At 25.7% G+C, this 16271-nt stretch overlaps 1 protein-coding gene and 1 long non-coding RNA gene across 3 annotated transcripts; one reads left to right on the top strand and one right to left on the bottom strand.

Annotated features, from left to right (window-relative positions):
* Positions 1 to 4682: 4682 nt before the first annotated feature.
* LOC126906601 (uncharacterized) lies at positions 4683 to 14692 on the bottom strand. 2 transcript variants are annotated; one of them, XM_050687262.1, is made up of 9 exons: positions 14514 to 14692; positions 14219 to 14263; positions 14063 to 14110; positions 13911 to 13940; positions 12165 to 12209; positions 12038 to 12076; positions 11552 to 11615; positions 8013 to 8089; positions 4683 to 7155 (listed from the first exon to the last, which is right to left on the bottom strand). In XM_050687262.1, exons 1-9 carry the CDS (start codon positions 14601 to 14603, stop codon positions 6793 to 6795), a joined length of 801 nt encoding a protein of 266 aa, XP_050543219.1. In that variant the 5' UTR covers positions 14604 to 14692; the 3' UTR covers positions 4683 to 6792. The 2 variants fall into 2 exon arrangements, with proteins under 2 accessions (XP_050543219.1, XP_050543218.1); XM_050687261.1 differs by lacking the exon at positions 8013 to 8089 and adding an exon at positions 8418 to 8494.
* Positions 8836 to 14021, top strand: LOC126906610 (uncharacterized). Its single transcript, XR_007704287.1, has 3 exons — positions 8836 to 9281; positions 13448 to 13717; positions 13777 to 14021. It is a non-coding gene; the product is annotated as an uncharacterized LOC126906610 (long non-coding RNA).
* Positions 14693 to 16271: the final 1579 nt, after the last annotated feature.

Consider the following 16271-nt stretch of genomic DNA (forward strand, 5'->3'; position numbering starts at 1 on the left):
AATTTTCCCTCGTTCCCCGCAAATAGGTGAAATATCCAAAAAAATTACAAATTTAAAAATCGGTAAATTTTGTCATTTTTTCACTTTTTTTTCTTAAAACTGCCATATTTTTTTCAAATATTAACAAATCAAAATAATATTTTTTTTTATTGAAACTTTAGGTAATTTTCTTTCGTTTTTTGTTTTTTGAAAATCTAACACTTATTCTGATCACAATAGGGATTTAAAATAGCAACTTTTATACAAAAACTAACTTTTTCAACTTAATTTTTTAAAATGTTCTGGAAATACTGTATCCTTTAAATATATATCAAATTAAAGCTTATGTCATGTACTATAGAATTTTAAAAAAATTTGTCTTGACGACCTATCTTCTATGCGCAAATGGCTACCGTATTCAAACAAATGCTATTTTTTTTATTAAAATTCTGGGTTTTGTACTTTATTTTATTTTAAAATATCCTATTAGGGGAATACACTGACTTTCATGAATATTATATAATTTAATTGACATAGAATAAAGTTCATAAAGTCGAAAAAGTAATTTTTAAATTTGAGTTAGCTTAAATAGCCAATTTTATCATGCGACAAAAACAGCGAACAGTTGTCGAATGGGTAACAACTGTTTCTTTCACGCTTAGGGTACGAGGTTCAAATCCGCCTGTGGCTTTTAATATTTTGAATTTATTCTGAGTTAGAATAAAATTTTCAAATCATTTGATATTTATCTCATTTAGATTCAATAACTTCAATAAATATAAAGAATCTTATCACTATCGTCTCTACCCTCATGAGAAGAAATTTATATTCATGTTAATATTATTTTACTATGTGGTTCTTTTTGTGGCTACGATTTATTTTGCCAAACCTCATTACACCTACATTTTTCAACGATACGTCAAATGATTACAATTCGCATTTAGTTTAAGTTATTACTCTTAAAAATCGAAAAAATTTTCCTTATTCAAAAATAAGTAGCTAAACCAGATTTTTCCATACAAACAATTAAAATCATTAATTTCTAATATTCTTAAAGTATTTATTGTTGTTATGAAACTACAATCTTTAAAAACTGTTGGATTTTAATTCTAATATAAAAAGAAAGGAAATACAATAAAACTCAATATTTTGGACTTTATATTAGTTTTTTTATAATTTTACATTACAATATAAACAAATACTGTCTCTTTTACAGAAAAAACATATACTACAAGACAAATTAATACTTAATCTAAGTTTTATCTCAATTACTTAACCAAATATAATAAGTAGTTAAAAACAGCAAACAATAGTATATATATATTTTTTTTTATACATTAAAATTGTAAAAGAACCGACCTGTATTCGTCTTGCCTTGCAATCAATATGTTCCATGAATTGTAAAACATTGGTTGGCCGTTAGTGTCTATGATTTTGTTACATCCGTTACTGACCAAAAACAAGTAACAAAACAAAAATCAATAAAAAACACACTTACATCAGCCCGCGCCGATGGTGGTGCAAACGCAACTGGTCCATAACGGACACGCAGGATGTTGTCGGTGTTGACAACAGCGCCACCGAGACCGGTGGTGCGTGCCTTGGCCCTCAACACAAAATCATGACGGAACAATTGTCGAATTAGATTTGATATGATAAAAGTATTCAACTACAAAAGTAAATAATTTTACTTTGTATATTTAGTAATTCTTTAAATCTATTTGTGTGTGTTACTACCAGTCTATAATATTCCATATTTTTATAATATGTTGCTATATAAATCATAAATTTAAAAAAAAAATGATTTTTAGTTTTACCTGAATTTATTGATGGCTTTTTACAATTATAATCAAATTTTATCATTAAAATTAATTAAGTTCTGAATATTTCCATTGTAGAATCTTTTTAAACACCAAAAGTTAATTAGAAATGATTACGATGATTTTTATTTAAGTGATCTATTACAATAAAAATGTAAACAAAATCGAACTTTTCTGATAAATGTACTGTAAATAGTAATTATAAAATTTTCTAAATGCATTAATCTTAATCACTAATCTGATATTAATCTTAAAAATTTCATTTTTTCTATTTAATATTGTCAATTTCAAACTTGCAAGTTGAACTATAAGTTATGGTAACAAAGTCATTTTTTTATTATTAAAACTTTCACTTTAAAGGACAAAAAGAAGTTGGTTCAAAATGATTACTTTTAACATTAAAATCAAAATCAATAATAATTTGAAAACAATTAATTTTAAAAATTGTATAATATATAATTAAAAGAATTAATAATCTGGGTATAATTAAAGAATTGAAGTTGATGTTGCTTCTGTAATTATCCATCAATTTCTTAGAATTAAACACTATCTATAGATTTGCATNATTTCTTAGAATCAAACACTATCTACAGATTTGCATCGAAGCGTTTCTTATGATAGTAATTTTAATCACTGTTAGATTAAATCTAAACTGGACCCAACTATGCAACGTCCCCACTGTGCTAGGTTTTTTATTAATATGTGTAGATATTAGTAAAGTAAAATTTAAACACAATAATATGTACAGATTTGCATATACTGCTTAACGACCATAATGGGCTACCATTTTAAAATTAATTTAAGACGATTTTATAAGTATTCTGATATTGAACGATGTATAGATTAAATTATGATTTTTTCTCGGAAACTATTTTCAAATATTTTTATGTATACCAACTTGAAAAAGTTTATTTAAGACAATTATTTAAAAATATAACTGCTAAGAATTAAGGTATAAGTCATTATAAAACTTTTGTTTAAATAAGTAGACATTTTACTTTTAAATATACAAATAATGGGGCTATTCTTTAATTACTTAAATATGAACATTTAAACATCTTTTGACTACATTTTTCTATTGTATATTATATAATTCTAATAAAAAATTTTTAAAAATGATGATTGAAACTACATGGTGCCTTTATTTGATGTTAAACCTTTTATATTATACTCATAAAGTTTCATGTGTTACCATGCAAAATATTCTTCTCAATTTTGTTTACTCTCGGGCAAGTGTACTACTTCATGGAGTCAGTATTAAATTTGATGGAGAGAATTTTATGTCCTATGATTCCTTAATACAAGAGGCAATTAATTTTTTAAACGCCCATAATGTTGAAGATGAGACATCTGAAGCTCATAAGTTCCTTGTACAATTTCAACATAATTTGCCAGATATTGTTTACTGTAAGTATTCTGAAAGAATATCCGTTATTACTTCTTATATATTTTACCTAATGGTAGAATCTAAGAGACATTAAGATGAAAAGTTAATAAAATCACTTAACAATTTTATTAAAAATTTGGTAGAATTGGTAGTTTCTATAGAAAAAGGAGTTAACGACGTTAGACTACTTAGTTCTAAACGAAATAACTTTCAACAAATCTCGAAATCATTCACAAAGATACCATTTCGTGCAGGTCCAATAGAAAAGGTTGGCATACAGAAATACCTTGATGATGTATTATCTATATTAATCAAAAAAGCAAATAATTATATGAAAACACATTGTAGATATGCAAACGAAAATAATACTTCGAAATATCTCGATGATTTTTTTTTAAAGAGACCTTATGTAGAAGAAACTAAGTACGATTTTTTAGCGATATATACTGAAGGTTACTTTACTGAAACTAATACTTTAATTACTCATTTGAATGGAATTTTTCAAAACTATTTTTTTTATAATAATCAATAAATGTAAGAGGTATTTTTTTTTGTTCTAAATTAATTAAATAATATTAAAAATAATTTAAAAATAAATTATTTCCTATTATATAAAATAATAATTATATCAATGAGTTAAAAAATAAAATGTTCAAAAATTGTTTTTTTTTGTTATTTTATATTTTACTGTTTATGTACTGTTACGTCGCTATTTAGGGGTTTAGCCTAAATGCCCGTCGACAGTATTCTAAGGGACCAACGGGGGATAGCTGGCTAGGCTATATCTACCTTAGGTACTGAAGTTTCCTATTTAATTTATATTCCCTTAGAGGAACTACCAAGGGTCGCACTACAATATATATATATAACACTTTAGGTTAACAACGATATAAATAAATATTTATTAAACAATTGAAATATTAAATGGATAATACAACCTGCTGGACACCTAGAGATGTTATAATCCAACAGGGAGCTGACGGCGACACACACACACACTATAATATACGGAGTAGCAAGTTAAGTTAATTATTAGACAAATAGTGATCGCGAAGATGGTAAAAGGTCAACTGTCGATAGGGATATCTTATTATGGCACATTGGCCGTGAATTGCAAAAAGTGTTTATGTGTGCAGTCCGCCCTCCTGTTAGTATTGCTGTATGTCACTGTGTTAATTATATATATATGTCTATTAAACGGTACAAAGATGTTATGGGAGACAGAGATATGGGCACATGCAAATGTGATCGTATCAGAACAAAGACATTAAACCACAAAAGATTAGCTACCCAATAAGTATAGAGTTGCAACACACTTAGTCATATAGTAAATATTTACCATTAACTGAGAAAATTAGAGTTTATTCGGGTTTATTATATATAAAAATATTTTTATTTTTTTTTGTTTGAGGTTTAACATGTNAGTTTATTCGGGTTTATTATATATAAAAATATATTTTTTTTTTTTTTGTTTGAGGTTTAACATATCAATTGACATTTATTTCCACGATAAAATAAAACATTATTATTTAATGAACAAATTAAATTAAATTAAAAGATTCACCAAAACAAAATTCACTTTAAAATCTCTAAGTGTCATTTAGTTTTAAAGAAAAATATTCTAAAACCAAATAAATTTAAAAAAAACTAGGTCCCAGAAAGTAAGAATCTTGAGTAGAGTGTCGCAGATTTTGTGTATTTTAAAATCGCCGAAAGAACTGATTTTAATAGGAAAAAATGGGTTTTTATAGTAGTCGAGGGTCGTGTAGCGATCCCTAGTGTGTTCTTAGAAACTGTAGATCTTAATTATTAGTTAAATGTGATTGGCTGGACCTAATTGAGAACCCACACATAGGCGTTACTTTGAATCTGTACGATAATCAGATTTAATTGTCTAGTTTATTGATTATTTTAAGTTTTAAATAAGGGAACCCTGTTTTGGTGATCTTGTGAATTCATAATATATGACTACATGTAAAAAAGATAACAAAATATAATATTTTAATATTACAAGTGATAATACAACCAGGGATTCGGAACGGAACAAAAATATTGTTCCGGAACGTGAAATTTCGTTCCGTTCGGACCATTTGTTCCGGAACGGAACTATTAGTAAAATTCGTTCCGACTATTTGCTCCGGAACGGAACTATTAGTAAAATTTGTTCTGGTAAGTTGAAACATTGGATATAATTGAAATTGTTGGGGAATTAATTATTTAAATTTAAATTATTTTTATTGTTTATTAAAAAATCAGCTACTAAAAGGACGGATAATTCGTCTAGATGCCCTCGAATAGAATGTATGCTGTCAACTCTTAATCGTGACAAGTTTACTTTCTAATGTTCCAAAAAAATCAACTTCCTGCAAATTTCTGATTAGTAGATATTTTTATTGTATTTGTATTGTTATTTACGTGTAAAAATCATAGAGTAACTCTATGGTAAAAATGACACGGTTAAATTAAAATTTAAGTTCCATCACTCGTCAATAATAATATTGTTTTTATAAATTCAGAAAAGCGACTGCTAAAATAAATCTAGTTATAGCAATGCAATACATTAAAATAATTGAATAGGCTGAATATAACGCTCTCCAGTTAAGTCTCTTAAGTACAAAGATCTGAATCCATATGAGGCTCGCCTCTATATAAAAGATAAAAATTTAATAGTAGATTAATTTAAAAAAATATAATAATAATTTAAATGTGATTAATAAATATCAGAGGGGTGAAAATAAATAGAAACATTCCAAAGCATTTTTGCGAAACAATTTGTAGCTAGCATTCCGTTCCGGAGCAAATAGCCTGAAAGATTTTTACTAATAGTTCCGTTCCGGAGCAAATGGCCCGAACGATTTTTAGGAAGAGTTCCGTTCCGGACCAAATGGCCTGAACGATTTTTACTAATAGTGACGTTCCGGAACAAATATTGGAACGGAACAAAATTTGCTCCGTTCCGAATCCCTGAATATAATATTACAAATTGAAGATTTAAAATTATTTTTTATTTCAAAAAAATCATGAAAATACAACATTTAGTTATCATATACAGTTTATCGTGTCTAAATATTAATATTTTTTTTTTTAATAATGAAAAAAGTAAATCTAAATAAATTATTGTAAACATTTTTAGAAGATAAATATAAACTAGGATTTATATAGCCTATACAATGACATGATTAAAAGTCTATTTCAAGAATATTTGTATATTCTGCGTCAATTAACCTGAAAATTATCTTTAATTTTTTTTTTAATTCATCTATTGTATCTGGTATAAGATTAAAATTGTACTCCTCGTAAAATTCTTTTAATAAATAATTCAGTACTTGTTCTTCTAATATGTGTGTATTCGATTTTTCGGACTTGGAAATTTTTGCCTTTTCAAAATTATGTTCAATAATTTTATCTGACGGATATAAAGTAAGTGTGCATACCTCTATCAAATATTTTAAAATGTGGACTTCTATGCCAAAACTTTGCTCAGTTTTTAATTGTTCTATGAGTCTTGTTGTTGAACTGTGCTTAGTCAATTTTATTTTTGCTACATTCAATTTCGTAAAATATTCTATTAATTCGTTCCAAAATGGATCTGATTTAAAAAACCCATCANTTTGTAAAATATTCTATTAATTCGTTCCAAAATGGATCTGATTTAAAAAACTCATCAATTTCTAGTATCTTATAAGTATATACGGCTAGTAAAAGCACATATCTTATAGTTCGATTAATCGTTATTGTTATTGTCTCATGAAGAATTTCTTCAACAGTTATTTTAAGTATTGTTGAGTTATTGATGATATCTTTCAGTGTTGTAAAGACAAGTTGGTTATTATAATTCTTCATTTTAACAAGATCCTCTTTGACATAATCCCATAAAGACGAATTTTGGACATTTTCTAGTTGAGTTTTTAATTTTTTGTCATAAATCGTAGAATTTAATGAATGATAATTACTTTCAGGATTGCTGTTCTGTTAACAATAGAATTCAAATTTACATCAATTTGTAATTTAATTATTATCATAAATTAAAAACATATGAAAGATGCCCTACATGTTCTTTAATAACTATTGAACCACCGAATATTTACGTTAGATTATAAAAAAATATTTTTACAATTTTGGACTATGTTTTAAACATGTTTAATATTTACATAATTAATGATAAAAATAAAAATGTTTAATCTTTCTAAATTTCAAAAGAACCATTTTGTGGCTCTTTTCTGATAACAAATTTGACTAGATCTTAACAACTTCAGTATAAACACTTATTGAGTTGCATGCATTTTAATATATAGAGTTGGTATGTAGTGTAGGTGAACATACACCAGTACGAGTTAAAAACTAGCTATTTTAAAATAAAAAAAATAAAGGAATAAAAAATAATAATTATTTTTTCTTATTAGAGAGAAATAATAAAAATATTTGTTTAATGTAATTTAAATTGCAAAAATTATTAAAAAAAAAAATTAATGCAAAGTATTTGCAGGTTCAAAAATATTGTAAATGTCTAAAAATGATGGGACACTGTAAGGTGGTGTATCATAAAACAATGACGGCAGCAAACTTTATACATGAATTAAAGAATAATTTGCCTTAAAAAAAAAGAAGTATTATAAAATCAATCACGATTTGTATTAAATTGCAATATTTGTTTACTGTAACTAGAAGAAGGATTAATATATTAAATTTAAAAACCAGTCATGATACAGTCGTTATCTCTAGCAAAAGGGATACCTACTTAGTTGGTAGACTCAATATATAGAAATATTGAATAGGAAGATATTTTAGATACATTCTAATATCGTAAATATGTTTGAATGACTTACAAAAATTCTAACTATATTAAATATTATTTTATGGTGTAATCTCCTCATGTGTGACTCCAAATTATGAATTCCTTCTTCTATAAATAAAATAATTCATTATTTTATAGATGTTTGCAATATTAAATTATTTACATACTAATAATACATAAAGGATATATATAAATATTACTTTATAATTCAAAGGATAAATTATGTAGAAAATTAAAAAACCAGCACAGTAGGGAACTGCCATAGTTGGGACAAAATTGATGATATCTCTCATTGATTAAAATCACCGCCATGAAAACGGTTTGATACAAATTTGTAGACTGTGTTAATTTTTAGAAAAAATTTTTGGATGTTTTNATTGAATAGGAAGATATTTTAGATACATTCTAATATCGTAAATATGTTTGAATGACTTACAAAAATTCTAACTATATTAAATATTATTTTATGGTGTAATCTCCTCATGTGTGACTCCAAATTATGAATTCCTTCTTCTATAAATAAAATAATTCATTATTTTATAGATGTTTGCAATATTAAATTATTTACATACTAATAATACATAAAGGATATATCTAAATATTACTTTATAATTCAAAGGATAAATTATGTAGAAAATTAAAAAACCAGCATAGTAGGGAACTGCCATAGTTGGGACAAAATTGATGATATCTCACATTGATTAAAATCACCGCCATGAAAACGGTTTGATACAAATTTGTAGACTGTGTTAATTTTTAGAAAACATTTTTGGATGTTTTTTAAAAACAACATTAACACCTATTTCTTTTATTATATCCTTATTGCAAGTTTTATAATTTATAAGTATTGTTAGGGCGCGGACAGATAATGCTGCGCTCTATGTGCAACGGTGGGACCTGTGGGCAGCCATGCTCACGCCCTCCTATCTTTGAGGTTAAAATTTTTTGTTCTGTTGTTATAGTGGTTGATAAAAATTAAAAAATTAATGTATTCACTCTGCCTTTTTCAATTTCTCTTGATTCTATTCAATTATTTTTTTTTGTGTTAGTTTATAATTTGTTCAAGCCGTCTAGGCAAATTGTGTAAATTTTTATAAGCCGTCCAGGCTAATTGTTTATAATTGTGTTTAAGCCGCCTAGGCAACTTTTGTATAACCTTTTACAAGCCGTCAAGGCAATTTTTGTATAATCTTTTACAAGCCGTCAAGGCAATTTTTGCATAATTTTTTGCAAGCCATCAAGATCAATAATTGTTACTGTACAATCAAATAGTTAAGCATAGAATAAAAAATATAATTAGGTAAGACATCGCTATATAAGTTTATTTGTTTCTATTATTATTATTATTGTTTATTTAAGACTTACAATTATTATACTGTTCAATAATTAAAACAGACTCATTATTTATATTAATTTTCTTCTCTCTCTACATATTCAAACAATTACAGTCCACTATAAAAAAAAAAAATAAAGGGGAAAGGTGTCGCGTAAGCGTATTATTGTTATCTGCCCGCGCCCTAACAAGTATAATACATGAAAAAATTCTTATTTTAGTAATTATATTTAATATGAAATTGATGTTCAATAATTAAGACGTATGAGGACATAATAATTATGGCGAGACGGATGTCCGTCGTAGAAGGGACGACTTGCAGACACGATCGAATTGGTCACACGCGACCACTGTGAATGGTGGAATGACACAGTGTAAACAACTGTCACTCTCCACCCAACAACTTTACTAACAACAACAAATCTACCCAAGCAGATATTTTTGTCAAGCACTAGTATTGACAACGGACGAACCGATCATTTTCTCTCCGTATTAGCGTAGTTAAGCTTCCGTTTTGTCCGAATACTGATCTGTATTGTTATTCAGTACTCAATTTCCATTGCTGGTTGAGCACTAGCGTAACACTAGTTATGCAAAATTTCCAGTGCTGATCTGTCAATACGGTAGAACGATATCGTCCCAGACATATTCCAATATTAGTCCAGAACTGGTAGCCGTTACTGAGTTAGAATTTCCAGAATTGGTGCAATACTGTGACTGTTGTTAATTTCTGATTGGGGTGTACAGAGATATCTTAGAAAATATTACAGTTAATTTTATTTTTTTACAATAATATATTTTTTTGTCGAGCTCTTTACTCGAAAAAATAATTTTCTAATACCATCACTTATATCCTAAACTACGTCTAAAATTTGATTCTCAATTGACATCGTTTATTTATGTCGTCAGATTTTATTAATTGAAAAAATATTTTTCTGTTAAAAAAAACTTTTTTATATTATTTGAAATCAGCTAGTTACAGTTGTTCAAACTTTAGAAGAAATCAGAAAAAAAGTATACTTATTTTTAAAAATACTTCATCTTTATAGGTCGTTATTTGATAAGCACATAATATCGTAATAGGGTGTACAGTTTGTCGTATACAGAGTGTTCAGTGAACAAGGAAACAGGTCAATTGTTACAAACAATGAGAACAATTGACCGGTCTCCTTACTTTATAAATACTCTGCATATGAAACGATACACTTTATGATAATAATGCCGTTTTTTAAAAATTATTACTCTTTTTTTCTAATTTTTGTAAAATTTTTGTAAAATTNCTAATACCATCACTTATATCCTAAACTACGTCTAAAATTTGATTCTCAATTGACATCGTTTATTTATGTCGTCAGATTTTATTAATTGAAAAAATATTTTTCTGTTAAAAAAAACTTTTTTATATTATTTGAAATCAGCTAGTTACAGTTGTTCAAACTTTAGAAGAAATCAGAAAAAAAGTATACTTATTTTTAAAAATACTTCATCTTTATAGGTCGTTATTTGATAAGCACATAATATCGTAATAGGGTGTACAGTTTGTCGTATACAGAGTGTTCAGTGAACAAGGAAACAGGTCAATTGTTACAAACAATGAGAACAATTGACCGGTCTCCTTACTTTATAAATACTCTGCATATGAAACGATACACTTTATGATAATGATGCCGTTTTTTAAAAATTATTACTCTTTTTTTCTAATTTTTGTTAAACTTTTGTTAACACCTGTAGCTAGTTAAAAATCTAATAATACTAAAAAAAAAAATTTCAACTGAATGAATCTGATAATAGGATTGCTATTTGAAAATCAAAAGTTGATACTAGTTTAGGGTATAAGGGATGGTAACAGAAAATAAATTCTTCGTATTAAGCAACTCAAAAAAGAATCATTAATGTTAAAATAAAAATAATGATTAGCTTTAACATTTTCGAAAATATTTCGCGGGGCATAGTTAAGTCATCACTCGGTATATATTCTCAATATTTTTATTATTTTGACGGGAATTAATTAGATAAGGAATAACGTATTATATTTACACAGAATGTTTTGACAAATCCTGTTACAATATTTTTAAGGACTTTTAAGATAATGTGAATTTTTCTATATTCATATATGTAGAAAAATAACTTGTTTTAAGTCACCGTTCTTTTTTGAGACATACCTAGCCATGCTACTGTTAAACTAATTAGCGTATTACAAATATGATACGTTTTAATTCAGCATTAAATGTACATACCATCGTATGAAAAGTAATTCAATTCTTTTTTTTTTGTCACAACGATGTCTTTTTCCCGAAAATTCTTGAAAAAAATATATTAGTTTTAATGGTATAAAAAAAAAAAATTTAATTTATGTAGGACAACTAAGAATTTTTAATAAATAATTAAATTCTGTAATGTTCGAGAAAATGGGAATAAGTTTAAAATTGCAACTTTTGTACAAATGAAATTGAAATTTACATTAGAAATATAATTTTGTTTTAAACATAAAAATATTATTATTTTTTAATTGAAAAATGTGATTGAATGAAATTTAAATAGAAACTGCGAGTTTCAAATTCATTTTATAAAAGATCGGAACAGTACAAAAATATTTTATGAAATTAAAATAAATTCATTTAAATTTTAATAGTTATAGTATAGTTTCTTATGTCTACAAAGTTTATTTGATGCTTATTTAATTAATAATAAAATAGTCGATATTTTTACCAAAAGTTACGTACAATATTTAGTTGTATTGAATTTGAATTAGTAATATTATCCTGAAATGAAAATTTTAAAGTAATATTTTTATTTTTTAATTAAATAAATGGAGAGTTTTAAAAGCGATCAGACAAAACAGTTACTCACATAGTTCAAATAAATTTCTGCATAAATTGCTGTAGGTTCAATTATCTTAAATAAATAAAAAAATAATGTAAAACTCATTTATGTAATTTTTACCAGAAATACTTTACTAATAAGATTACAAAAATTATAATTATTAATATTGAAAACTATCTGGTAAACTTGTCATTTAGAAAATATTGTAAAATAAGAATTTGTTCAATTAAAAGTTCCTATTTTACAATGATTTAATGTAGTGGGTGTTTGAGTGTTCCTTTAACTGAAATTTAAAAGGAGAACACTTCTTGCGTGTCCTGAGTATATATATATAGGAAATGCCGAAAGATGTTTTAGTTATATTATTATTTCTAGGCAAAACATATTACATAAAACATAAAATAATCTTAAATTAACGTTAGTATAACTTAGACATATATACACATATATACTTAATATATACCTTCACAAATTACAAATAAAACATACAATTAATGTGACCTATATGTCAACGGATGACAGCGACCTTGATTGGGACTAGATTGTAAATTATACAAGACGTGGTACAGAATTCGTTTCACAGCGTCGAAATGAAGTTAACTCGTCCAAACGGTGGCGTATTTTGGCGTGTGCGAAACTATGAGCGATTACACCTTTGCGATGATTCAAAAGAACACAATAGCAAAATAAAAAACAAGGAACGATAATATACCGTTCAGTATCAACGATACTCGTTTGATTGCTAATGAAATAATGACTCGTTTTAACGAGTCGCGTAAAACTCGTCCAGTTATCTTTACAGTGGCCAGTCATATATTGATAAGAGGTCATATCAAAGACACCATATGACTGTGTACGCAACAGTGTAATTGATTTATAATTGACCACTAGATTTCTCATAAAATAATACAATTGAAATAATTTTCCGTTATGATGTTGAGTAGTATTTATTTTTCGATCTGTAAGTAGTTAAATATATAACATTTTCAAATGTTAAATTGTATCAGTTATCTTTTCATGGAAAAGTTGTTATTTTCAATCACTCCCAGGTCAGATTACAGTGACTTACATACTAAAATAACATCAGTTTCCAATAAAATTAATATAATTTTAGAATAAATCTTATCAGAATATTGTTCATAATGATGAGACAAAATTAACGTGTGTCATCGTGTACTCTGTGAGATGAAAGAAAAACTGACACGATTGGCGAGTGTACATAAATTTAACGATTTATCATAAAACAATAAGACCGCCATAGAGCAAACCCAACGGTAGGGCGACTTCTAATCAAAAATTTAAAATTACAGCGACTAATGGCGGTTACAAGAAAATATTTAGAACGATAAATTCATTGATCAGCTGTCAATTAAAAGAGCGAGAAGTGTGAGAATATAGTAATTAAGATGAGACGGATATCCGTCGTGAAAGAGACGATGTGTGCACTTAATCAAACCGGTCACATACAAGTGCCTTTGGTCGAATTTTGCACAAATCCCTTCTATAAATCATAAAATTATTATTGATTATAGACACTCGTTATTGGAATACTAACTAGTTTTTGATGCATCATAAATAATGTAATAAAGTTTTAAATGTTTATTTTATTTTTTAATAAAGTCTAGTTTTTTTTTTACAGGGCAAAACGTAAAATATAACAAATAATGGAGAACTGTTAAAGACTGAGCTTTATTCTAAATCTGTTTTTATCCTCTGTAAATTTTTTTATTATTAATTTTAATTTCAAGTTATATTCTTAAATTTATTTCTTACCAATTCTAAAATACCACATTTTACAGAAATCTGTAATGAAAATTATACGTTATAATAAAAATATTATACTATTTGTACTAAAATAGTTATAGAATCATTAATCAATATGAGTTTGAAACAAAATTAATTAGTAAAATAAAATAATGATTTACTTCTTCTCTTGTACAACTTTGAGCCTTCTTTATATTCGCATTATTACTCTGTAAAATAACAATTGAGTATTAATAATATTAATCTTAAGTTTAATCAAAAGAAAGCCTAATTTAGGTACTTAAATTAAACTGAATCTAATAAAAGTTGTAACTTACAAAAGTCCATCGAGAAAATGATTCATTTTTTATTGTTACATCTTCCTAAATAATAAAGATATATATTTTATGACTAATATATAAATTTGTCATAAACAGTTTAAAAGACAAGAAAAGTTATGAATTTATAAAAATAAAATAAAATGATTAATTAAATTAGAAAAACAATTCCAGCTATTTTATTATCTTTGTAAAAATAAACCATAAAACAAAATATAATTCGTCAAAATAGATTAATTAAATATGACAGTTAATTATTATTAAAAAAATATATATGTATAAATATATGATTTACTGGACTAATAAAAATCGTCGCGGCAAAAACATTTTCTAAAAAAAATTCAAATGTGAAAACTACAAAAAGAGTTATTATTTTATAAAGCATGTTTTAAAAAATAAAAATTATAGATAGTACATGCACTACGACAATTTTGTTTTTATATTTCATTCAGTTCAAATTATGTTGTATTATAAGGAATATAAGATTAATTTAATAAAAAAAAAACATCAAAATAAAAAAAACAAAACTGAAAATGACGCATAATAGTTTAAATAAACGAAATAAAATTTTTTTTTTATATTTACCAACGAATAGCGAACAATATTGTGATAGAATACTACTCAATACGCACCTGTTTATATTTAATTCTATTTTTATCGAATGACATTTTAAATTCCTTCTTTTGAATCACAAATTTTCTAATATTAGAGTTTTTTTTTATAAATTATAATAAACAATTTTTTAACTACTCGATATTATGGTATACAAAATTCTATAAATAAATGAGAGGAAAAATATTCTACACGTATGTGAAAAGTTTACTTGAAATAATAGTTGTCTTAAAAATATATATAAAATAATTATCATAGATAACTAAGCGTATAACATTAGGCTATTAGTTTCAGTAAACACATTAGCAAATACATATAATTTTCATGATAGTCACAACTTAGTAAATCAAATAAATGTATTAAAAAACATTTATGACGCACGTCTAAATTACAATTTTAAACGCTAATAAATTATATTTTTTTGTTTTTAAATATTAAAAATTTTTATTTTTCAAATTTATAAGAAAATTTATTGATGTAATGTTATCATAAAAATCATTTTAAATAACAATTAGCGATTTTAAATATTAACGTAAAACGTTTAACAATTTTTCGATTTTTGAAATTTCAAGTCCTGGTCATGAGGAAATCGATTAATTTTAAATACCAAAGCTCGAAAAACATTTCGATGACTCAATAATTATTCTTAACTGATCAAATATAATATTAAATTATAGAGATCCATTCTGGTACACGGATCTAAAATACTATGTGGAAGGTTTACATAAACGATTATGCCAACTGATAAACCAATAATATATAATACTAAATGATCCGTAATATTTTCAAAAATAATTGTGCTACAATAATAATTGTCCTTTAATCATTAATGAATATTTGTTGTAACACAATACAAAAAAACAAAAATTTTTATATTCATTCCTTATGTTTGAATTTGATATCAAATTTTAATTTTAAAAGAAAGTACCCTCAAAAATTTTAAAAATTTCCCTCGTTTCCGTAAACATGGGAAATCTCCAAAAAAATTACAAGTTTAAATGTCGCTCATTTTCAATTTTTTTATTTTAAACTGCCATAACTTTTTATAAAATAATCAAATCAATATAATTTTTTACTATAGATACATGAGGTTTTACCTATTATTTGATATATTTTTTTTATAAATCTTACCCTTTACCCACCCACAGAAGAGGATTCAAAATTATAACTTTTTCACAAAAAATTAACTTTTTAAAGAATTACGGAAATACTGACACTGTTATATATATATCTTAAATTAAAATTAATGTATTATATTTAATTACGGAAAAAAAAAATCGGGCTTTATTTTGTCTTCACAGTAAAAATAGCTACCACATTAAAAAAAATGCTATTTTTGTGTTAAAATTCTCGATATTTTACATTTTTAAATTTATATTTCCATAACTTTTTGAAAATTGTATGGATCGATAAAATTTTTTTACGAGAAATTGTCGTAAAC

The sequence above is a fragment of the Daktulosphaira vitifoliae genome, unplaced genomic scaffold (assembly GCF_025091365.1).
Source record: "Daktulosphaira vitifoliae isolate Bord-2020 unplaced genomic scaffold, ASM2509136v1 Scaffold_5, whole genome shotgun sequence".
Taxonomy (NCBI): Eukaryota; Metazoa; Arthropoda; class Insecta; order Hemiptera; family Phylloxeridae; genus Daktulosphaira; species Daktulosphaira vitifoliae.